Source organism: Desmodus rotundus, chromosome 2, assembly GCF_022682495.2.
Source record: "Desmodus rotundus isolate HL8 chromosome 2, HLdesRot8A.1, whole genome shotgun sequence".
NCBI lineage: Eukaryota > Metazoa > Chordata > Mammalia > Chiroptera > Phyllostomidae > Desmodus > Desmodus rotundus.
Window position 1 is genome coordinate 192,105,495 of NC_071388.1, and position 24,244 is coordinate 192,129,738.

Here is a 24,244-nt window from a genome sequence, read left to right on the forward strand (position 1 = left end):
TATTTAATCTTAATATTCATTGCCAAGTATTCACTGGAATATTTTTCTGCATTGCACAATAGCATAATAAATGTATTTTCCGAGTTAATATTTTCCTAGTTAATAACCAACTATTTCCAGTGCCACTGTTATTCTGAGTGCCCTACTTAGTCTCAAAGTTTTGATGTTACCCCAAAGTTAAACTGAAAAGGAAGTGGCCTCTGCAGACTAAGAGTCAGCAAACCCTGTTCAGCTGGGGGACCCTAAAATTGTCGACTGACAGAAATGTGGACACGTTGGACTGAGGTAGTCACAGGGCTGGGTCTAGGACAGAAGTCCCCTCTGCTCTACCTTCCAGTTTTAACATCTGCCGCCTTTTTGTTCTCCTCGCACGGGATCTCGGGGGAGGGGCGAATTAGAATGATTAGAAAAGAGCAACTAAAGTGGTTTCAACTTGAAGAACTAGCTAGCAAGTTATACAGACATTTGCATCCACGTAAATCTGGTTAAAGCAGGAAGTACAAAACAATCTCCATTACTGAAGAGATGAAATGGCAAGAACGGATCTGTGTTTGTAGTAAATTTAGAAATTCTTGTACTGAAACCGCCAAGAATTAGGGAGCTGAACACAAAGGTTTTCAAATGTTTGTTGAATCGAAAAGAAAATTCATAAGGACTATATCTCCCCAAATGTCTTTACATGAAAAAGGAGCCACGACATTCAAGTTGTGGAATGTAAATCTTTTATTAAACAGTTGTCTTTCCACAGTAGTAAAGCTTTGGCATGTACAGTATAAAAAATAGTCACCAACCGTAACCCAAATTCCTCTTGTCAACTGTATACTAAGTGTCTTCAATGCAATTTTTTTCCATATAAAAATACTGGGAAAAATTGATAAATAACAGGTAAGAGAAAGATATTTCTAGGCAATTACTCGAATCATTTGGAAAAAGTGAGTACTGTGGATAGTTTCAATACCACAGTAACCAGGACATGCCGTTCCTACAGTATTGCGGGCCAGACAGTTAAATGGAAGCAGAAGTGTTTGGGTAACTTTCCTACTTAAAGTTTTGGTAATATCATTTCAGTACATTTTGCATCTGGGTTGTTGCATGGGCTTCCCTACTGATCCCAAATCACACGTTAGAATCATTTAAAATACTGAGCGGTATCGAATACTTTGGAACAGAACAAGCAGTGTACTGCCCCCTTTTGTGAGAAAAGTCTCAAAACACTCCCAGGGTGATGCTTGGAGAAGCTGTGAGTCGAGCTGAAGCTGGAGAAGTTACTCTCCAGAGCAAAGGGCTTAAGAAAGAAACAAACACTCGAAGATGGGGCCTGCTCCTGTCACTCCGGTCTGGATGGGCCTTGGCAGAGATCCATGCTCGGTGCCCTGGGTTGGAAGTATTACTCCCGAGAATCGTCTATGTCAGCCTGTACATCTAAGGGCATGAAGCACTCAATGGGGCAGTTGACATTCTGTTAAAATAGAAGAAAAAGCATTAGCAGAAAGTACTGCAGAGTGTACAGAAAAAAGGGGGGTGGGGCTTCTATGACAATTACTTCTAGACCGGGAGAAGAGTTCTAGCTTTAAGAACCTGCCTATAAACTCAAACTGGGCAATAAGTGATGTTCAAGAGGTTGTTACGCTAGCACCTGAATTATGCTACAGGATATAGTACTTTTAAGTCGCATAGAGGTTTTTGGGGTTTTTTTCCCCCTAAATAGGTTCTGTTCATCTGAAAGAAAAGTACCTGCTGTGTGACGGATTGCATTTAGGGGAGAAACACTCGAGGTGCAGGTGCACTTACAGTGTTTGAGTTCTGATGGTACCTCTCAGAGTACGGGTTGCTGTAGGGGTGACCGGGAGTGCCTTCGTGACCGGGCTCAGCCCCTGGTCTGCGGCAGTTGTCACAGCGCCAGCCCTGGAGCAGAGGCATAAAGTCAGATGGGGTTTATGAGAACATGAGAACACCACAGTTTTTAGTGCTTGTGTTAAAGGATTTCAGCTCTTCATTGGCAAACTATAAGCAGTTAATCACAAAGGCCACTTGGATGATGATTTTGTGAATTTATAACTCATGGAAGACATTTTGGCTGATTACTCATATGTTAGAGCTTCTGTGTCTATTTCTGCTTTTCCTTTCTCCTGAAATGTTCTCTCTTCTCTTCCTATTCCACCCACCTGCTAAGGTTCATTCCTGCCCCAACTGCCTTAATGAGTTTCCACACTAGATAATAGGTTTTCCAAGAATCCTAGAGCTTGTAGAAGGGAGTTGAGGTCACATGGACAAATACCTTAAATTTATAGGTAAGGAAAATGACACCCAGAGGGGTGACGCGCTCAGAGGGAGCAGGAAAGTCGCACAGTGACCCGCTGGTGACGTTGGGGCTGCCACCCAGCTGGGTGACTCCTGGCCATGCTCTTCCTATTCACCACATGGCCACTCCCTTCCTAAATGTCTGTAGCCAATGACACATAGCGTTTCTTCTGGCTAGTGATGGCAGGAAAGTGAGAATGGGACCCAGCTGGGCCAGGGAGGCTCCATCTGAGGTGTTTGCCAGAAATTGGAGGAAATGTGCCCTCATTGTTGCTCCTAAGCTGGTAGGAGATAAACCCGGAGCTGAGGGAGGTCACCTCTGTCACCATCCCTCCTGGAGAATGAAGCCAATACAAAGTAACGAAGCATACAAGACCCCAATACCATTTAGGAAGGGGCACTGAGCTGGTGGTTCCTGGGACTTTTCAGTTATGTGAACCTTCTTTTGCATACATTAATTTGAGTTGGGCTTTTCTCTTACAACCAAAAAGAACCCTAAGTCATGCAGTCACTCTTGTATAGTGTCAGTTAAATATTTCAGACATATTTCTCCATTTAAAAGCATATTCCCTGTAATACCGAATACAATTACCGGTAAATGCCTACTTAGACAATCAATGAATCTTGCTTTCCTCTAAAAATGTAACAGCTCCCACTCCTGTCTTAAGTGTTTCACTTAGCTCTTTGCTTTCGAACAGAATAGGTGTCACACGTGAAAGGTTTCATGTGCGTAAATAATGAGGAGATGCTGAAGTGTGACCAAAACCTACTTCCCAACAAATTCACTTCCACCACATTTCCTTCTGTACCAACCACAGGACCAGAGACGAGCGAGTTCTGTGATCACAGCTTGTGTTAATGAGAGATACAGAAAGAGAGGCACTCTGTAGCTTCTTCCTATCGGAATGGGCAGTGCCTCCCTCCCCACTTAACCCCTACGGGTGGAGTGAGATCGTAGTAGCTGACCGCCTGCCCCAGGTCCTCAGGGGGGGGCAGAAGCAGACCCCTGAAGCCCTTCCCTGCTGCCAGATTAATCTTCCTAAAGGCCATTGCCCATCACACACCTTTTCTTCTTGGGCCCCTGCAATTGGCTAATGCCAAAGGCCTCAGCCAGTGAGTCTTGCCCTGAGTAGGGAGCACGTCCTCATGCATCAGAACTTGAGGGCTGTGGGGGAGGGCCTATAGTCACTGAAAACAAGGGACTATTATGTCCCTTTAGTTCTAAAGAGTTACAAGAGTCATTTGATTTTGACATTTCAAATATTACAGGGAGGCACAGCATTTTTCATTATATGGAAGTAGAGCGGATTAGGAATGGTTGAGAAGTACTTGCTTCAATAATGGACTTCCAACGCCCATGTAATTTCTCACACGACGCCAGGCAGAGGGGTGGCTCACCAGAGCCTGCACCTGCCAGCCCCTTCCCATCTCAGGGGGTATGATTACTCTGTTCTCTCTGCTTCCTCCCCTCCTTCAACCCAAACTGAACTATCCTGAATCCCAGCCAGGTTACACTTCTCTTGTTCATGAAAATTTTCTGGCTGATTCCAGGCTACCTGGGTACTGTATTACTTGGCAGACCCATTCAGAACCTTATTTAATGAGCTTGACTTTCAATGTATGCTAATTTCACACCTCCGACTACTGTACCATTAAGAGCCAGGACCTTTCTCATTCCACCCCATAGTCCTCTGCACAGGACCAGACCTATGGCAGGAATCTATTGTATTTTGGGGAGGGTACAAAGACAGGGCACTGCCTTAGATATGGACAGCCACAAACAATGCTATTGTTTCAAAACATTTAATAACAATGCTACAGGGGCACCTGTCCTTTAGATTGGAGCTGGAGGCCCAGCACTACCCAACTTTAACACTTTAGTTGCCAAAGAAGAGAGAGAGCATGAGAATACTGGTTGGGATGGTGGAGAGAGGGTGGTTCTGAGGCTGTCACAAGAGGGAACAACTGGAAAGGGTTTTCAGGAGCTTTGTCTGGGCAGCTATGTGCCAAGAGGAAATGAGGTATTTCAACATTTCACAAGGAGCACTGCCACCCCTGTACGCACAGCATGCACACAAGACGCTTAACCCTGAACGGTCAGCTTATCTCGATCATATCTAAACTGCAGGCAGCCTTACCCGCTGGCCTCCAAAGCAAGTGCAGGAGCAAATAGCACCAAGATATTCTTTCTGCCACTGTTCTCCTACGTGGTACGTCTTCCCATCATCATAGCATGTGGTTTCATCTACATGGAGACACAAGTCAGAAGTGTGTATAAGACTGAGAACAACCAGACAGACTTGACTTCTGTACGGGGCAGCTTCTGTTTCTTCCCTAAATTTGTATCATCATAACCAAAACACCACATGGTTATGGGAATCATTCATCACAGAGAAACTACTATATACATCATAAGGCAGCATTTCCAAAAACTTGATCTAATAAATTGAGAAGATGGAGATCGTATTTTAAATAAGTTGAATCTGAAGACCCGTAAAGCTTTCTGATAACATTTCAATGCAGTTAATGATCAAAATACTCAGGTTGGAAAAGTGCTCCAGTGCCCTGTCATCCCATTAAATCATGGCTCATTTCTGAAGCTCATCTCCGCTTCCCCACATCAAAAGATTAACAAACCCACTGTTCACTCCTCAAGGAAACCTAAAATCTCCACTCGCTTCTCTGAATGAGAGTTACAGCTCAGTAATGAGTGCAGGAGTGCTTGACAAGGCACTAAAAGTGATCTGTGGCCACGTACGGGGATCACACTTGAATTCTCCTTTTCCATTTCCAAGGCACGTGCAGCTCATCATCTGGCCATTTTCTCCCTTACGATCCCACTTCTCTCCAATCTTGAAATTCACGCCATTGTCGTGGCACCATTCTGTGGGGTGGGGCAAATCAGAGGCAGTTATTGGTGTGTTCTGACTCAAAGACAGTGAATGCACTGGGCATGTCACAGGAGTTTAACAGCCAGGTATCTGGAAGGAACGGTAAGGAAAGTTAAAGGTCATCATCCCAAAGACAAACCAATTTTTTTGTTGGGTTTTAAATTACCATTTAACATTTTCTAAAATGCTATTTTAAGATTCAATATATTCCCCCGCAATCATGTCACAAGAATAGTCAGTGACCTTTATTTGAATTCTCACTGTTAACATAAAACTAAAGTAGGATTTGAGTATTTTAGGACTAGAAAGTCACTTTGGATTTGCAGAGATCCTGGATACAAAGTTTTTCAATTAACCAAAAAAGAAAACAAAACACAAAGATCAGCAGGCTTCTATATTCCACAACCTGATTCTAGTAAATGAGAGGAGAAAAAGAATAATCTGTGTGATCCAAACAACACAAACAAACAAAACGATAAATCAGTGGTTATGACCCCTAAAAATCAGGTTGGTTTTAAGGATAGCTAATAGTCGCATTTACATATCTTTACTACTACACATAAAAGATGACTTTTTAATCTCCACAGTTTATATCAAAACAAAACACACTTCAATAGTTTGTAAAACAATACACTACGCCCATTTTATCAATGTCACCCATTCCTTAAACTTCAAGTTAATCGATAATTATGACATCTAAGCAAAGAATATGTAATTTGAGCCAATTAATCACATAAATCAGCTTATAGCTCACCTCCCAAAATTGTACTTAATGACTTATATAGATAATAAATATGCAAACTTAAACATAAAAATGAAACAATTGTCAACAATACATCCACTAAAAACAAAGCATAAATAAAAAGTTTATAAATTCTACTACTAAATCTCAAAACATAAGTAATTCTTCAAATCATCTTGACTAAAGAATAATTAAAATATTACAGTCTTGTTAAAATTTGAAGATCAAAACTATTTTGATGGGAGATTCTTCATTATCTCCAGATTGTCCGCACCCCCTCTGCCTGCCGTGTGCCTGTGCACTATGATCCGAGCATGCTCAGTTTGTGTTGAAGGGGGCAGAGTGTGAACATAACTGTTCACCTCTGAGCTCACTCAACAGTAAAGATGAAAAGAAACTCTGAGTTGCTCATGTCTCTCAGTTGACTGGGCTCCAAAGAGTTTGACTTTGTTAATTTTGCTTAACAGAAAATTTTTAAAAATCATATTACCATCGCACATTTATTTTTAATTGTCGCGTTGACAGACCACCCTTGAAACAAAGCACTATTCCACAAGTAAAATTTCCCATCATGTTTCTATGATGCAAAATGTTACTTTGAGTGAAGCAGTCTCCCCTCGTGTGCTTCATGTTTGGAAGAGCCCGTGTCTGCCAAACATGATTCCGCGGCACACTGTGCGAACGCGTGGGGCTGGAAGAGATGCACGGATGAGTGGATGGACAAAGCGAGCTACTCACTAGATGAATCACATCTGAAATGACCACTGCCAAAGCCTAAGCACTGGCACGAGAGTTTAAAGCCCGAATCGGACAATCGCTCCCACTCCTCTCCAACGGCATAATGCGAAACCGTGTAGGGGTCGAAGCACGAGTCATCCGTCAGCGTGTTGGGGCCTGGGTCAAATACATGAAGAAGAGGAGGAAAAACAATGAAAAAGACATCTTATTGGTGGTCTTGGACTATAAGAAGAACACTGATTATTCTATGTAGTGACTTGATCTAAAACAAAAATCCGGGTAGCATTAAGAAGCTCTCATCTGTTCCATCAATGCAACAAGCTTCTCTTGTAAGCAACGCTTACATGTTGCCAGTGGGCACTTGAAAAGGCACCATCAAAGGAACCCACTTTCATGTCTGTTATCAGTTCTAGAAAAAAGTCATGTCTGGTAAATCTAACCTGTAGAACAAGGAACAGACCTGGAAACAATTTAAGCTAGTTAAGAACATCGGTGAGATGCAAAGACTGAAAATGCCCCTCCACCAGTACCTGAGTGACCTTAAGCTATTATATCATAATCATCTGTAGTAAAGAATAATACTAAAAATATCTCTACCTGCTTGGGATCTTGTGAAGATTACATGAGATCATGAATTCGAAGTACTGGTCCATTACTAACACTTACAAAGTGCTCACCAAGTAAAGCATAATTACTAGAGGGCCTCTTTTGCTTTTACTACAAAAGCTTTAACATTTTGATGTGCCATTACGATGTGATCTTCACTTTTATTTTTGCAGGTGTTGCTTAAGAGAGCAAAACTTGGAGATTTCATACATTATTTTCCTAATTATAAGGACTGCTTTGCTTAATAAAATAAATTGTTCCAAACAAGAGGAAGCAATGGGATATGAATGCCAGGAACACGTGATGGTGGCTGTTCATGTTGCCTAAGATCGCAGTCTTTGTGTCTTGGGAAAGCTTACTATAAAATAAGTTATACAAAGAATGTCTTAAGTTATTCTAAAAATTAAGTAAACTAACTTCTGTGTCTTTGAATCTCACTGTGTATATTTCTGCTTACAGGGCGAAATTCAAAAGCTCAAAAGCCGTAGACACTTGAAGTGCCTAATATTTTAAAAGGCAGCACTCTGGGGAAAAAAATAATAGAGTTTTGGAGAAACTCACAAGCCTGAGATGTTTCAAAGCCAGGAGAACCTGGCTAGAATGAAGAATATCACTGCTGGGAATAAGGAGGTGGAAAGAAAAATGGAAGGAACTTAAACTGCTATGAGGGCTTTCAATAAAGCTCCCGAAAACAGCCAGGAGTTAAAATTCCACCTGACCAAAAGTATGGAGATTGAATTTTTAAAAAATGATGTGGAAAAGCACAAAGACCTTCATGCTCTTGAAAATTCCTTTCACATAGCATGTTACTAGTAAAACCACAGAAGGCAAAAAAAAAAGACATGTGTGACTGTGGCCATACTACAACTAGCACAAAATGATTCCCCTCTGGCCCACCCCCCTCCCTCCCAGATACTCAGCTACTTAATTCCCTGGCATTTGTGTCTGTAAAACAGCACAGTCAATGAGGAACGATGCTGAAATGAAGTCAACTGGCCCTAGAAATAAAGCCAGTTACTTGGGAGAGAAAACTTTTAGCACTCCCTGCTGATAGAGAACTCTCTGTTTGGAAGATATGGGGTTCAGGGTTCAGATTATTTCCTATCTTATGTTCCTTGGTGAGTCTTCAGCTGTTGCAGGTTGACAAGCCAAGGGACATACTGGTTTAATAGGGCTTCCCAGGTGCTCTGAAGATTCAATGACCATTCAACCTCCATAGAGACTTTGAATCTATGTCATAAAGAGAAAATTGAAGTAACACTGGACTAAGGGAGCCCTGGGGACAGAAATGGGCTGTGTTGGTAGCATTTTACATTAGGAATGAACAGCAGCTGTCCCTAAGGTCTGCAGATGGGGAAGTTCCTTTGCAGGTCATCAGTTTGGGGACTTAAAAGTCACTCAAGAGGATAGAAATATGGGGCAATGGAGACGGTCTGGGCAAAGGGATCGGGAAGCCTGAGCCCAGGTCTATCATCACATCTACCATCATATCACTGTGTAGGACTCTGAAATGTGCGTTCATTTTACAAAGACACTAGGATTCTACAAGGGGCAAATAATTCAGTGTAAAGTTGCTCATCTGCTTCGCGATGCAATATAATTTCCAAAAGTTAAAGGACAACAGCAACGATGGGACAGTCCATAGAAAAAGTAGAAAGAGCATTCCCCGCTTACCCCCCCTTTCCCGAGGGGAGCCTGGGCCTCAGTCACCCAGGCGTTCACATACCCGAGTTGCCCACAGTGACAACCTTTTCCTGAACTTTGTGCCGCTGGTGGTCTTTCAGTGCTTCCACAATGATGTTATAGGTGGTCCCTCTGGTTAGACCCGTCAGTGTGGCGCTAGCAGAAGTTCCAGGAACTCGGAACTACCATTATTGGCACATCCAAAGCAGGAGAGAAAGCATGACAGTGAGGAACCCCTACGACTTACCCTATGCCCTTATCCATAACCCTCACTGTGTAAACAGAATAAAGGGGGACAAATAAAGATGGCTGTCCAGGACCTTTATCCCCTTCCAAGGAGAGAAGTGGAAATTGGGTGAGTGGCCATCACTTCCACTTGCCAGATTTTCCTGCCAGAAATCTGCCCCATGGGCTCCATAGTTGCCAGGAGCCCCCAGTAATTCTAGGGACAGCCTCTGTTCCACCCTGCTGCTCCCGCAGGTCTATACAAGCAATGCCCCCTTTACATGGAATGTGGGCCCAGCAGGGAGATTGATTTGTCCCATGCTAGGTGGCACCTGACCCCACTAGGGTCCTTAAAACACTTTGGTAAAGCCTCCAACTCAAGTTTCTAAGCTCATAAATCTTCCACAGTTTTAAAAATTCTGCCACTTTCTAAAAATGACAACACAATAAAATTGATACCAGCAAGACAAATTAAAGAATCAGAGTTTTAGTTAGAGAATCAATCACTTACAACAGCTGATACGCACAGCTTCACCTAACTTCTTTTCTCCTTAGAACTATTGTAGATAATGGGATTCTTCAAGGACTAACTATAGGGCGGCATTTTAGCCCTTTGGGCACAAATATAAATTCAGGCAGAATACTCCTCTCTCTTTTTAGGATCATTTCTTTGTCTGTACTACTAAGGAGCCTCAAATGGGTGAGAATAATAGAAAGGATTTCATTCTTTCTGCTTAATAAAAGCTAATGACACTCTGGTAACCTGCTTTCCGCACCCCTCCTCCCCGCTTCCTGCTGCAAAGTAGAACCATATTGAGATTAAAAAAAAATTAAGAGCTTAAGCAAGCCACCTCTCTAAGAGGTCCCAGATATGTAGCCACTTTACGTCAGCTTCGGTCCCCTCAGTTATCTAGCTTACTCCTTTCCAGGCCCCCCCAGTCAGAAGTCAAAAGAAAAATTAATTACCTGTAAGGGCTCTTCATCAGTGCCAACGGGATGACATGAAATTATATACTCAGAGCTTTCCTGGAACGGGGTCCAAGAGATGGTTGTCTGAGAGAGAGCTTCTTGTCCTGTAGAAGCATTTGGATTGAGTCCCGGAACGTGAGGGTAGTAGTGATGGTCTACGTCTCCCCTGGGGACATGGCCAATTTGGATCTCCTCATTTACATTCGGTGGATATGGTCCTGGCCTATGCCTTACAGGGGTGGCCGTGGTGGGAGGCGTGGTCCGCCTAAAACCATGCTCCTCAAAGATCATTTGTTGCCCAACACTGGGCTGCTGACCCGAAGTGCCAGGAAGCTGAAAACCGGTGCCATAGTCAGGGTTGGTGATGGAAGGGGTCTTTTGAGCTGTGGAGGGAACATCCAAGATCTCTGGTCCTTGAAGGTTGGGGTGTGGAAGGGTTACCAGTTGGGGAAGCTCATCTAGCCAAGAGAGGTTAGAGCCAAAAAAGCAAAGCGTGTTAAGCTCCCAGAAGTACCAGCAGTAATCATTACCAACTCAGGCGACACAGATTGTTTATCGATTCAATCAAAGCCCCTGGAAAATGAGCAGTTCTTAGATCACAAAACACTTTTTTCAGAAAGAAATCTTTACGACTTTTTTTATCAAAGATTTCTTTAGAGTTTAGAATGAAAAAAGTGTTCGTATGAATTTATCATACACACACACAAAGCTTTATACCACTGAGCCCCATTGAAGCTGCCTCTGCTCAGATGAAGCCTAATGGAAATGAAATGCTTTTTTTTTTTCATTTGAGAATCATGTTTTAAGGACTAGAATCCACACTAATTATATAAGCAGCTGGAGGATGAAAATTCCAGAGGTTTGGTTCAATGGTTTTTTATGGTTTGAAATGGTAAAAATAGATTAAAATATATACACATTTATTTTTTTTTAATTCTAACAGCACAAATATAGCATTTTCTTCAAATTAAACTAAGTGGATGAAAAAGTAAGACATTCTGTAGCTCCAAGTTTTAGAAGTCAAATAATATTAAGCATTTTTAACTTCAACAAAAGGTATAGGTGAATAAAATTCACCTTTATATTGACTGGCTAAGAGAAAAATAAAGCTGAATTCAAGGAAAAGGAAAACTGAAGTAACAGATTATGTTAGGTTGTCCCTATTATCAAAGAGGATAATGTATATATGATGCTGTTGGGGAAAAAAAAATTTCCATGAAAAATGTATCGAAACCTGGAGAACCTTTTCACTGCAAAATAAACTTGTAATTTAATTAGTTTTGCCTTGACTGTCTCCCCGTCACCCGGAAGGTGAGCTTTCTTTACCTGTCTTTTTCCTCCCGATCAGAGGCTCACTCTTCTGGTTGTTCTTAAGGGCAATGACTTGGATTGTGTACTCGGTTCCTGGTTCCAGACCTGGGGAAAGACAGACCATCACATTACATTTGTGGGCTCAGCTAGTCAAGTGGAAGTTGATCTCATCAGGAGACACTCCTGGGGAGCAAGTGTTCTCTCTCCCTCAGGCTGCTGGACCCTTGATAGGTAAAATTTTCTTCCATAAACATTCAAATATTCTGCATGTGATGGCCACTAGGCGAGTCAATGATCTCACCATCAAATCGGACACCTGGATAAGCACCTGCATGCTAAATCCTCCCGGGCATTCTTTCAGCATGTGACCCTATTTGCCTTTTTGAATTCCAAAGAAGTCTGTCAGCACCGTGCAGCACCAGTGGGATATACATGTGGGAGGCATCAGATGATCTCCGTGAGTCTGCTTAGGCCTAGTAACCAGGTGGCCCTCAGTGACAGGGTCAGTGAGAAGTCAGACAAAGGTTCAAGTGCACTGCAGGGAACAATGAGCGATCTTTGTGGGGTCCCCAGAGGAATTATCCAGTTCAACTCCTGCCATAGCTGATTCTATTTTCCTGTCCCCAAAGTTTCTAAAAAAACAACAAAAAACCAGTGTCCCCTTCTGGTATCTCTGTGTTCTCCAGATGATACTCTCACACATTATTTGAAAATTTAACGTCTTGGAGAAAAATAATACCAGAGGCCCATGCCCTGCTGAAATGGACAACCCTTAATCCCCTGCGAGGCATCCTCTCCAACATGGGTGGCTGGGAGTCACTTTGCCTCAAGAAGGGAAATGACAGGTAGAACCCTGGCACGTCCTGCAAAATCATCTGATCTTTAGGGACTTATGCATAAATGAGCTAGTTTGCCTCGAACATTGTCTTTCTCTAGGACCGGACTGACAAGTATCTGGCAAACGTACAGCAAATAGAAAGATTTTAGTCACGCCATTGGGACAGTATGGGAGTTACTTCGTTTACATGAACTCATGCCACTTGAGATGCACTGAGCTCTCCAGTCCCTACACAGAGAAGGCTTCCTAGAGCTGCCGGAGATGGGCTCCTTGTTCTCGTGGTTCAGCATCGCAGACACAGCTGGGGTCTGCTAAGCACTTGGTGTCCCAGGGGGTAAGGAGGAAAAATAGCAGCATGGAAGCAGCAATACCAGTAATAGAAGCCTCAGTGACACCAGGGCGGGGCCGAGGGACCACTTCTCTGGGAGGGGACCCAGGCTTCTCATACTTGATGATGTAACCAGTGATCCTGGCCCGTGGCGGCTGCCATGACACCAGCAAGGAGTTGGGTGTGGTGGCCAGGAATCGCAGGTTGGATGGTGCATCGATGGCTAAAAGAAATCAAAATTAAGTCTCTAAGAAAATGAATAACCAAGAAAATTACTCCCACACCCTTTTCCCAGTCCTTATTAACAAACTTGAGAGAATCTGAGAGTTCTGTAAGCTGTAAAAACGATTCACTATGATCTATAAGTCAAAAATATCAGGCTCATTTTTGTTCCTTAAGTGCACATGACTGGTCACACAGAAATCAGTGGCATCTCTTCAGCAGAAAGTATAGTTACCAGTGGAGGCGTCGATGATGACAGGGGAGCTCCGGGCATTGTCGTTCAAAGTGTACAAGTAGATCTTGTAGTCAGTGCCGGGTTGTAAACCTGGGATTTGGGAACAGACAGTTTTCATCTGATCGTGATTAGGAAGCTGCAAACTCATTTGCAATTTTCATAGTTCCTCTACTATCCCATGTTTATATGGACCACATAAGCGGTTCACATTTGAACAGTAAATTAGAGCATGGTGTGGGTATTAACTGTTAATGAGAAACATATCTCAAAGGAACATTGCTGATGCACACAAAGACACCGGCTAAAATAAATTTGAGAACACAGAAACGCTACATAAGAAGTGGCCCTCTTGGACCGTGAGGGGCGAGTACCTATTGAGTGTTTTCTCTTCATCATTATCAGGTAGATGGTCTTTGATTGGTAACTGGAATCAGAACTTTAAACCTCAAAGAGACCTGGATTAACCCAGACACTGAACATTCTCTGGCTACAAATTTGACTTGACTTCTATGAATTTAGTGTTTGATTTTTTTAAAGTTAATTATGTTTTATAATCTATGTTAATATCAAAAATATCAAACAATTTTAAGTTGCTTTTTAACCATTATGTTACAATTTTTTTTATATAAGAAAGGGTAAATTAATTAAAAACCAAAAGGATGAACGGAACATGCTATTTCTCTGGCAAACATGAGATAAAATCAGGCATTCACAGGACAAAACTATTTCTGATCGTGGTTTGAAAATACGCTTTTGAAGAATAGAGCTGGGTTATCATAAAACACGGAAAATAAAGTTAATCAGTGTAAGTGCTAGAATAATACGCTCATCCATGCGGTGAGCAGCAGTGAGCAAGGGTGGCCAGTCCCGTGAGGTCCCCAACCTGTGATGGTGTAGCTTCTGACATCTGGACTGATGGTTCTCTGAATGGGAGTCTGGCCATTTGCCGGCATGGCTTCCACCTGGAAGCCAGTGATCGTCTCAGTCTTGGTTCTCCAGCTAATGGTGATGGTGGTCTCAGTGGCATCGGTCACACGGGCCCTTCTGGGAGGGCTGACATCTGCATGGGATCGTAGCCAGAGATTAGTGCCTGGCTGGCTCACAGAGGCAGGGCGTGGTACTGAAAAGTATTTCTTTATTATACACCAGATACATCCGTTTCTACACGTGACGATGTACAGATTTTCTCCCATGGCATCCAGAAGGAAAGATTGCCAATAATTCAAAATATAAAAATATTCACCTTTTGTTTTGAAGAACTAAAAAACCCTTGATACAGATACGACCAGTGGTTCCCAAGGTGGTTTTTATAGTACCTACAAATCCCTCAATAAGTGTGAAAATTTTTAATTTATTAAAATGTAATATAAGTGTAGTAGGAGTTTAGAATATTATGGCCAGCTAGTGATAATATATACATGTACTGCTAGCATTTTGTGGTTTTTATAAGACTTCATATTTTTTCTCTGAACAGATGGAACACCATCTCTTATTCTATAGATGAGGAAACTTTGACACTTTTTTATAAGATTTCGGAAAGAGCATATCGTGAGTTACTGATATGGCTGAAAACTAGAGTCTGGGCCCCCGTTTGTCCACCACTACTGCCCTGTTAAGATGCGGCAGAAAGCAGCATGGACTCCCCCCCAAACTTAACTCTGCCGAAACAAATTCCCACAACTGGAGCATAAACTGGGCATGAGTCTTCATCCATAACACCATCGCTGCAGCCCTATGAAATGACCCCGTCTATGTGCCCCCAGACCACTTTTGTGGGCAGGGGCACATGGAAGGTGACAGGAGCTAAGTCAAAATGGTGGGTGAGCAAATCGATTTCCAGACTGGAGTCATTCCATTGTTAGCTTAGTGATCCAGAAGGCCATTGCCATTCTTGAATTTTTATCTATACAGAATGTTTTTGGATACTAAAAAGTTTCACGACTCACTCTCCAGAGTATTGACAACTCCAGAAGCTGGCATGCTTGTCAACGTGTCCTTAAGAGCATAGACACTCACTTCATATTTGGTGGCCACCTAGAAAGAGGGGCACAGTGAGCTTTAGCAATGGGAAGCCCAGGGATTTTCACTACAGCATTAGAAAAACGACATGGTTATAAAAGAAAAAATAATAGTAAACTAACAAAACCTGCAGTACTATAAATTCCTAGATTAATTTCATTCCTACACAACAGGTGATCAGTAACAAATTTAAATTACATGAATTTTAAAACGCCTTCCGATGTTAAGCTCAAGTAAGCCCTAACTTACATCTTCATGCTAAACGGATACACAGTGAGGGAAAAGGGTGTTAGCCTGTTTTTGTCCTCCATGAACTGACAGGTAAAAACTGAATTTTTCTGATCATAGGGAGGCAAAGAGAATTCTCTGCTCTGTCTCTGAACCCTCTTTCTGTAGTTTCTTCTGGAATTGGGCTTATGTTAAAAAGTACATCAGTCTCCTACTTCCTGGCTAGTTTTTTACATGCAGGTCCAGAAGGACCAAAGCTGCTTTAATGAAGGGAGGGTCAGGCTGGGTTGGTACAAACTGGGAGAATATCCCTTGCCAAGGTAACAGAGCTCAGAAAATGCATAGTAACTAAAGCAGATGTATGCATTCAGCCTGTAGACATATAAATTCCCCCCACCCACACTTAACCATTTAAAATAAACAGAATACAAAACAAATAATAAAATAAATAAAAAGAATACATTTAAAGAGCTGTAGAGCAGCCCTGGCTGGTGTGGCTCAGTGGATTGAGTGCTGGTGTCTGAACCGAAAGGTCACCAGTTCGATACCCAGTCAGGGCACATGCCTGGGTTGTGGGCCAGGTCCCCAGATGGGGGCATGTGAGAGGCAACTGAACAATCTATCTCTTCCTCTCCTTCTTCCTCCCTTCCCCTCTCCCTAAAATAAATAAATAAAATCATAAAAAAAAAAAGCTGTAGGACATCCCAAACTATTTTTTATAAAATTGGTACAAAATTACAATAAAATTATTTGATGGCAGGGGTAAAGAATACAATTGGATATATTATTATATTGTATTTCCACCCCCTTAAAGTGTGTAAAAGATGGCCTACTTCTTTATTCCAATAACAAAGGGCACTTCTTACCATGAGTCCTGATACAACCACAGATGAGCTATCAGGAGAAAGGTTGATTTCTTTCATCGGTCCTGTCTTCTCTTTGGGGGTCACCCGCACCCGATAGCCAGTGAGCTGAATGTTGGGTGCTGTCCACTGGGCAGTCAGGCTCGTTGGTGTAACCTGAATGAACTTCAGGTTGGTTGGTGCAGGAATGGCTGTCGAGACGGTCATTGGTTAGAGGTTATCGAATAGGAAATGGGGAAATGGAAAATAAAGTGAATTCCAAGAAGTAGACTAGACTGTGATTGTTTTTGGTTAGGTGGGTTCCCTGATCAAAGATTCAGTACAAAGAAGTACAAGAAGGGACGCAAAATTAAGAAAACGTTTGCTGAAAAAAATGTTTCATATCCACCAATGCTCAGAATCACTGGAAACACAGGTAAAGGTCAGAATTCTAGGAGAATTTAGGTTTTAGAAGACGTGTTTGCTTTCCCTTAAAATTTTTTTTAAAAAGTCAGCATGACTTATTGGCCATTGAGATTGATTTTCCATTTATATGGAAAGATGAGCAATAGCCCTTTTCCTATATAAATTGTCTTTGCTTGAAAATCCATTTCACAGAGTATTCCATACCCCAAACGTTAGAACTATGTTTTTATTCTCTTTATTTGGACCCCGTGGCAGACATCTCTGCTAAATTCGAAGTATTCTCTGTGGTGCAGCATGAGAAAATTGAATCATAACAGAAGCAGAAAAGAGAAGCAAAGAGCAATAACACAGAGTGTCACCTCCAGGGTCTATGCTGTCACGAGGACCCGTCGTTAGCATTCCCCTGTGCTTCAGAAACAAAGCACACGCAGATAAAGTATTGTGGAAGGCATCTGCCCTACGTGTCTGACTCGCAATCCTTTGAGCACATTATACACCGAGCACACGGTATCTAATTAGAGAAGGAAGGTCTTACCCACATGTTCTCAGAACCATGCTGCTATGAACAGCCCACTCAGGGTTCCTTTTTTAGAGTAAGCTCTAGGATGCCAAATGTCTTTCCTTTATACACAGTTAAGTAGAGCCACAGGGAGGCATGGCTTAGGAAATAATCCACAGTTTAAGACTTCTCTTCAAATGTCTCGCTTTTTATGGCCTGGTTTAGAAGCCAAGCTACTCCAAAATGTCTGTTCATTAGACTTCACCTAAGTATCACCTAAACTTCATTGTTTAGTACTACTCCTCTTAAAGAGGGCCTTTCCTTTTTTTTTTTTTTAACCCCCTTATGTGGGAATCGATAGCCTGATAAAGTATAATTCATTCAGCAGGGCATAAAGCCTCTGCTCCCATGAGCACCCAGTGGTGCAATTAACGATATACCTGTGTACTGGGTTCCAATCAGGGGCTGGCTCTCCATATCATCGTGCAAGGCAACCACACTGACTGTGTACTCAGAACCAGGCCTGAGGCCTTTCAGCTCTGCAGTGTCTTCTTCACCATCAGGTGCAGGGAATAGCTCATGGATTCCATCCTCAGGGCTCGAGTAGGTCACCCTGTACCTGGAAACTTGCCCCTGTGGGCTTTCCCAAGCAATTTTGATGGAATCGACATCCACATCAGTGAATGCCAGTCCTTTAGGGCGATCAATGTCTGTTAGGCAAATTAATGGTAAGAGGTTATGTGAAAAGCAAGTTGTGAAATAAGCATTTGTATAACGTGCAAAGCAGTTCTGCAGATACCATTGTCTGATGAATTAAATTCCAATTAACCCACTATTACACAGAAAATTACCTGACACTTGTTGAAGTATTTTTGATTTAGAAAATATTTAATGTCGCATCACTTAATTAAAACAGGAGTACGCGAGAAGCGTAGGCACCCTGCAAAATGTCTTCACAAAGAGGATTTACTCGCGTTAATTTTAAGATATTCTACCAAAATTTGCTTTTGCAATGTGATGTTAGTCTCACAGACCTGGATTTTCTATACCTTGGAAGTCGTAAAGTTGATTTTCAATGTTAGATTTGCATTGCTATCAATCTTTCTTTAACTCTTCTTCCCCACCCTACCCCCTTTAAGGATTTACACTAAACATCGGTGCAGCCACAGTCCTGCAAATGCTGCAAACCTAATAGCTTCATAGGAAATGCTTCAAATCAACTTTACCATCCAGCTGTAGAAAAGACAGTCCTGGGAAAATACTTTGTAGATTGTGCTATTGGTAAATAAGATTCTGCTGAGGCCATTTGAGCAAAAGAAATTTAAAGCACAGCAACTAACTATGTGGTTCCACACTTCTTTCCCTACATGTTAATTGCTTGGCACTGAGAAGAAAAAAAAAAAAAATGTCTGTATATAGGGCTCAACTCAACTTACAAACTAACCAACAAGCTGGCTCTCCCCATGTATAATCACAAACGACATGCAGAGGGCATTCGGACGCCTAAGAACAAAGTCTGACTTGGGAAAGGGAAACTACGCACGGGTTACGTACTGGTTACCGCAGTCTGGACCAGAGGCTGACTCTCTCCATTTTGATTCTGAGCATAGACACTAACCACATACTCCATTGTGGGCTGCAAGCCTTCGATGGTCATTTCTGTTTGATCTGCGGAGGAAATGAAAAGCAAATGCAGCAGCTATGTCACCCACTGGAAGGTCAGCCAAGTGATTTTCAGACTCTGGGAGTAAATGTGTGGGGGCCTAGATCTTCACTGGCGGATTTATCAGGAAAATATGGATGAGTCAGACATGGATTTCTCTTGGGCAAACATGCTCATTGCTGATACAAATTGTCATACTGGAATAAAGTCACACTAAAGGATAAGTACTCCACGGAGATCTCTCTCCCTCCCTCTCTCTGCCCTCCCCTAAACTCTGAGGGCCCTTCCTTTGCCTCTGTAATCTGCCCTATAATTTGTTTCCTTAGCCCACAAAGTCTAGCTGCCTCACTTTTTCCACCTCTGTGACTTTCTAAATAAATGTTCACTTGCATTTGAGAAAAAAAAAAAAAAAAAAGATTCTGCCTTAGGATCCTAATTTCACAAGTATTTTATATAAAAACAAAAATAAGACCTAAAAAGATCTTTAAAAATCAGTGAGGCCACCTCTCTCTTCTTGATGTGCATGGTAAACAAAACCGTAAAGATGGATCTCATAATTTAAGATGCCCACACCTATTAAACAGGACGGTGCAGGTAAAAACAGAACTGCACTTATCCTAAAAATTCTGTGGAGGGAGTGACAACCTTGAGCCCTGGCTTCACAACTGGGGAAACTTTGACATAATGATATAAAAACACATGGTACTCAGAGGTAGGTGGCTCTTTATTTAAAAAGCATACTGTGTGGTCCTGCTCTGTTTTCCCCAATGCATGTGAGATGCTGGCAATTCTTACCTGGACCTGCAGTTTTGGTTTTTGTTGGTCCCAAGCCATTTTTGGGCGTGGTGGTCACTCTGTACCCAGTAACAGGGGAACTCGACGGCAGCCACCTGACACTGATGCTGTTGTCCTGAACATCAGTCACTTGCATCTGGGATGGCTTGTCAATTTCTACAAATAAAAGCAAGGAGAAACCAGTGAAGCCACAGTCCCTGCAACAAGACTGGACATGTCCTCGTCTCCAGTTCTGGTAAATATTGGATGATCTCTGACTATAATTAATGACCCCCATGTGCTTCTTTTGCAGAACCAGAGATTGCTTTTGGGAAGCATCTCGAAACCATGACCTACTTTCAAGATGGCTACTACATTCCCAAAGAAACTACACTCTAAACAGGTGGTTGTCTTCTTACTCTATCAGCTCACTCATTCATTTACTAACAAATATTTATTAACGCCTTCTATGTCTGTCTCTATTGTAGGCAGGTGGACTACATCCGTTGACGAAACAGACAAAAATCCCTGCCCTGGGGGGTATTTCTTTGTACATCGGGCTCAAAACAAGTAGCTGTGGGTGCTCTTCACCTTCTTAAAAAAGAAAGTCAGTTTCACAGTGAAGAAAATCCCTTGGGAGAACACTGTACACACCATCTGAGTAAATACACCTGTGTCATCCCAAGGAGTCACTACCTGTTCGGTAATCAATGGAAACTGGCTTGCTGCTTGCTGGGCTGTCCCCTCGGCCAGTGACAGCGTAAACAGTGATGGTGTAGTCCACTCCAGGTTTAAGGCCACTGATGGTAGCTGTAGACTTGCTCCCAGGCACAGTGAACTCCTGCACAGGGCTATTTCCTCCTGTGTGGAAAGAGGTTAGTTAAAATTGGAGGGACAGACAGATACCTGGGAATCGCTGAGCAACTGAATTAAGGTGTTGAGCGCAGCATGTAAGTTATACCTTTACTTATTCCCTTTTGAAAAGTGCCATTAATGGGGCTTGAACAGAAATGAATATATTCATTTATGCATGAGATAAACCTTGAAGTTGGTAAAAATGGGGAGAAAATTACAGTTAATGACATTTTAATATTCCAGCTTTAAAAAGTCAGAGTTGTAGATTGACATGAGAAGGGAGAAGAAGGTAAGTCCTTAACTCAGGATTGCATGAACTGTGTTCCTTCTTCAAAATTTTAATAGAAGATATTCATGTCATATGAAATTTTGAAAATGCAGAAAAGTAAAAGGAAAAATACAAATAAATCACTTATTATTTCACCACTGATAATATGCAAGTGAATTTACAATCCTTTCTTCCCCAAATCTCCTTTTCTCCCTCTAGGAGTATACAAACAACTTTTCATCTTGATTTTGCCACCAATCACATCATGCCTACTTTCCACGTTTTCTCGGAAAAGGCAAGGCTCCACTGAAGCCTTGTACTTGCCAAACTGTCTTTAATCGTGTGCTGCTGTTGGGCTTTCAGAGTCCCCCCAGCACAATCTGACTTGATTAGAGCGTGAAAGAGCATTTTTGCGAACGCACCTGTCTCTCCATAGGTGATCCTGTAATATCTCACTGTGACAGCAGGGGCTTCCCAGCTGATCAACATGCTGGTGGGGGTCGTGGCAACAACTTCCAGGTCCCTCGGAACATCAGAAACTGGAAAAAGCAAAGGGAAGTTCTTGTGTCTGTAACTTTCAAACAATGCCCAGCTTTGTACTTTGTTCATTTTCCAGGTAACTGTCTGTGATTTTTTTAAATATAATAATGTAAAAGCTATACAAAATAGCAGAATTAAAAATTATGAACAATTCAAGGTAAGGAGTTAAGGAGGCAATTCAAACTCTGATAAAATGATTATGTCCATTGAATGGTGGTTTTCCCTAAACTTTTTATTTTGAAAAATCTTAGAACAACAGGAAAGCTACACAAATAATATAATGAACACCCATATCCCCTTCCTAAAGGTATTTCCTAATTGGTAACATTTGCCTCTCTCTCTCTTTCTGTCTTTTTATTAATCTATTTGAGACTAGGGTACAGCTATTGTGATAATACTTCTAATGAGTACTTCAGCATCTGTCTCCTAAGAACTTCGAACTATTATTACATTAAAATAATTATGCTGTTAAGGAAACTTTGAAAGAGTGTTTTCTGTATTTTGAATAAAGCTGTTGTTACAAATGCACAAATACCTAAACCAGGTGAGAAATTTCTTGGGAAAAAAAGTATCTTCTTTAAGATAAGCTAAGAAGGAGATTTTTCTCCACAAATTCTCTCACTTCCCTCTCCATGTCTCATAACCATGATGGATTTTTTAAGAGATCATGACGCAGACAACACAAACCTATTTCACAGAAGAAACCCACCTAGCAATGTCCTCTGAGTTTCTTCGAAAACTGGAAAACAAGTTACCTGTTGATTGCTGGCCAACCAATGGGGGACTTTCCTCTCTGCCATTAAGTGCAACAATGCTGACCACATATTCCGTGCCCGGGTTGAGGTTGCTGAGGGTGATGGAATTCCGAGTGGGGGGCACTCGATCTTCTCGAGGTCTTCCACCTGTGTGCTCAGGATGGTGGCGAATCCGGTAGCCAGTGATGGTGGCCCGAGGAGCGATCCAATGGACAGTGAAAGAGTTGGCAGTGATATCAGAAAAGTCAATGCCAGTTGGGGAATCGAGACCTGTTTTGCCAATCCAGGGGAGGAAGAGACAGAGGGAGAGGGGGGAAAAAGACACCGCCAGGTAAGGAAGTGAGAAACTAGGGGAGAGTAACATACATCCAACCTTTCTGTTTTTTCATAACACAATTCATTGCCATAAGCCTCAGCTTATGATGCACTGATTCTAAGCCACATATAGATTTCAAAATCATAAACTGACTCAGCTCAAAATGGACAACTCAAGCATTCTTTTCTTTTTTCTTTTGCTAAGCAATCCAAGGTTTTTGGATCATATTTAAAGAATAGGTGTTTAAGATATCCTGGGAAATGATCTTTTTAAATGCCTCAATGTTCAGTATCCTATGTTTCTGTCCTATAAGTTTATCTCTGAAAGTGAGATCTTCTTACTCAAGCTGTCTGGCTCTCCAAGAAGCTTTCTACCCTCATAAGGGAACTGATATGTCAACAGGGTGGTAATGGTGTCAAACATAAAACTTTTTAAAACTAAGACATTATTCTGGACAAATTACAATGCAAGTAATTCCTCATGAATGGAGAATTTAGTGGAGTGTGGAAAAAAATCAGCAAGAATTTGGAGTTTATCGCAAAATCAAATCATGTAACCTCTCTGGGACTTCCAACAGTATTCATTAATATACTCAAACTAAACTGAGATATCACAACTCCTTTTTGGAAGTAAGTGGACTATAATAAATAATGAATATACTAAACTGCGCTTTTTAAAAGGGAAAATTAAAAGCACTCATCTTTAAGAAAGGACATCATATTATGGGCTTAAATTCAACTTCCTTTCTATAGTAAATGAAGAGTCCATCAAGCAGAAAAAAGGGATAAACTTCTTGGCTTAGCAACAGAGGGAAAATACTTATGACAATGACAGTGTTGGGTCAGCCATTCGACAGAACCTCCTAATGAGAAGGAATGTTTGCCATCCCTGAATAATAGACAACAAAGTTTCTGGACTAATTTCAGTCCTCTCTGGAAACAGAAGAGTAGAATCCTAGAGACCAAAAGTCAGGGTAATAGTTGAATATGGTGTCTTTTAATTTTCAAGACCAGTGATCAGAAAGAAATGGCAAGGCCACAAGGACCCCCATCCCCACCACAATAGATGGAGATATATTTTTAGAAGTAGCATTCCATTTTTGTTACTTAAAATTTGTAGGTGGACGCTCCTCAATAAGCAGATGGCCAACGTGACTCACCTGTTTTCTGTCTTCCTCTGAGAGGCGTGCTCTCGTGCTGTTCGTAAACACTAGAGACGCTGACTACGTATTCCGTGCCGGGCAGCAGATCTGAAGAGGCAAGTGGGACTTATTTTAAAATTGTGCTTGAAAGCAGGAAACACAAAAACTCCCCTGGGACTATTTCCACTTATAAAATATCCAAGAGTATGCTCCTTTAGCCTGCTTACACCTCAGTGAATGTGGCTACCTGGAGATGGGCTAAGGAAGGGTCACCTTGCCCTGGAGCATCTCCAAGCCTTGCCCTCAGGCTCCTGTGTGAGTGTTACTCAGCCTGATGTGCAGTAAGATGGAGTTGCTGTAGCATAGTAACATTCCTACCATCCACTTAATAGACAGTCTGTGAGGTTATGTGATAATAATGACCCTGGCACTGTGGATTATCATTTACTCCTCAGAACAACCTAGTGAGGTAGTTGGCTACTTTTAAAGCAGCTCTATTGCCACATAACAAACCCTCATATTGCAAGTGCACAGTTTGACAGGTTTTGATACATACATACACTTGTGAAACCACCACCACAATCAAGACAATGAGCAAATCTATCACCTGCAGAAGTTTGGTTTATGATTGCTCCCATTTGACAAATGAGAAAACTGAGGCACAAAGCAGTTATCTTCTTTGACCTACTTGCCCAAGACCATATAGGAGTTGACCCAGGCCATGGCCAATGGTCTTAGCAATTAACCTTTACTGGAAGAGTCATACTCCAGAGGGAAAGTGATTGGTTCTGCCACATTGAGATGAGAGCAAAACACTTAAAAAATTTAA

At 41.8% G+C, this 24,244-nt stretch overlaps 1 protein-coding gene across 6 annotated transcripts in view; it reads right to left on the reverse strand.

Annotated features, from left to right (window-relative positions):
- Window positions 1-708: 708 nt before the first annotated feature.
- FN1 (fibronectin 1) overlaps window positions 709-24,244 on the reverse strand; it is a 67,891-nt gene continuing 44,355 nt past the window's right edge. The window contains exons 26-45 of one of the 6 annotated variants that reach the window (XM_045198235.3): window positions 23,434-23,523; window positions 21,959-22,228; window positions 21,086-21,202; window positions 20,237-20,401; window positions 19,562-19,717; window positions 18,658-18,771; window positions 17,544-17,813; window positions 16,203-16,390; window positions 15,036-15,123; window positions 13,973-14,149; window positions 13,090-13,179; window positions 12,676-12,855; window positions 11,482-11,571; window positions 10,153-10,259; window positions 9,005-9,143; window positions 6,673-6,828; window positions 5,060-5,185; window positions 4,440-4,546; window positions 1,792-1,905; window positions 709-1,459 (exon numbers count right to left, since the gene is read on the reverse strand). In XM_045198235.3, coding sequence (XP_045054170.1) covers window positions 1,388-1,459; window positions 1,792-1,905; window positions 4,440-4,546; window positions 5,060-5,185; window positions 6,673-6,828; window positions 9,005-9,143; window positions 10,153-10,259; window positions 11,482-11,571; window positions 12,676-12,855; window positions 13,090-13,179; window positions 13,973-14,149; window positions 15,036-15,123; window positions 16,203-16,390; window positions 17,544-17,813; window positions 18,658-18,771; window positions 19,562-19,717; window positions 20,237-20,401; window positions 21,086-21,202; window positions 21,959-22,228; window positions 23,434-23,523 — 2,816 coding nt within the window. In that variant the 3' untranslated portion in view covers window positions 709-1,387. Of the gene's footprint in view, window positions 1,460-1,791; window positions 1,906-4,439; window positions 4,547-5,059; window positions 5,186-6,672; window positions 6,829-9,004; window positions 9,144-10,152; window positions 10,614-11,481; window positions 11,572-12,675; window positions 12,856-13,089; window positions 13,180-13,972; window positions 14,150-15,035; window positions 15,124-16,202; window positions 16,391-17,543; window positions 17,814-18,657; window positions 18,772-19,561; window positions 19,718-20,236; window positions 20,402-21,085; window positions 21,203-21,958; window positions 22,229-23,433; window positions 23,524-24,244 lie in introns of all 6 variants that reach the window. The other 5 variants (XM_045198233.3, XM_045198231.3, XM_045198234.3 and 2 more) reach the window with 5 other exon arrangements.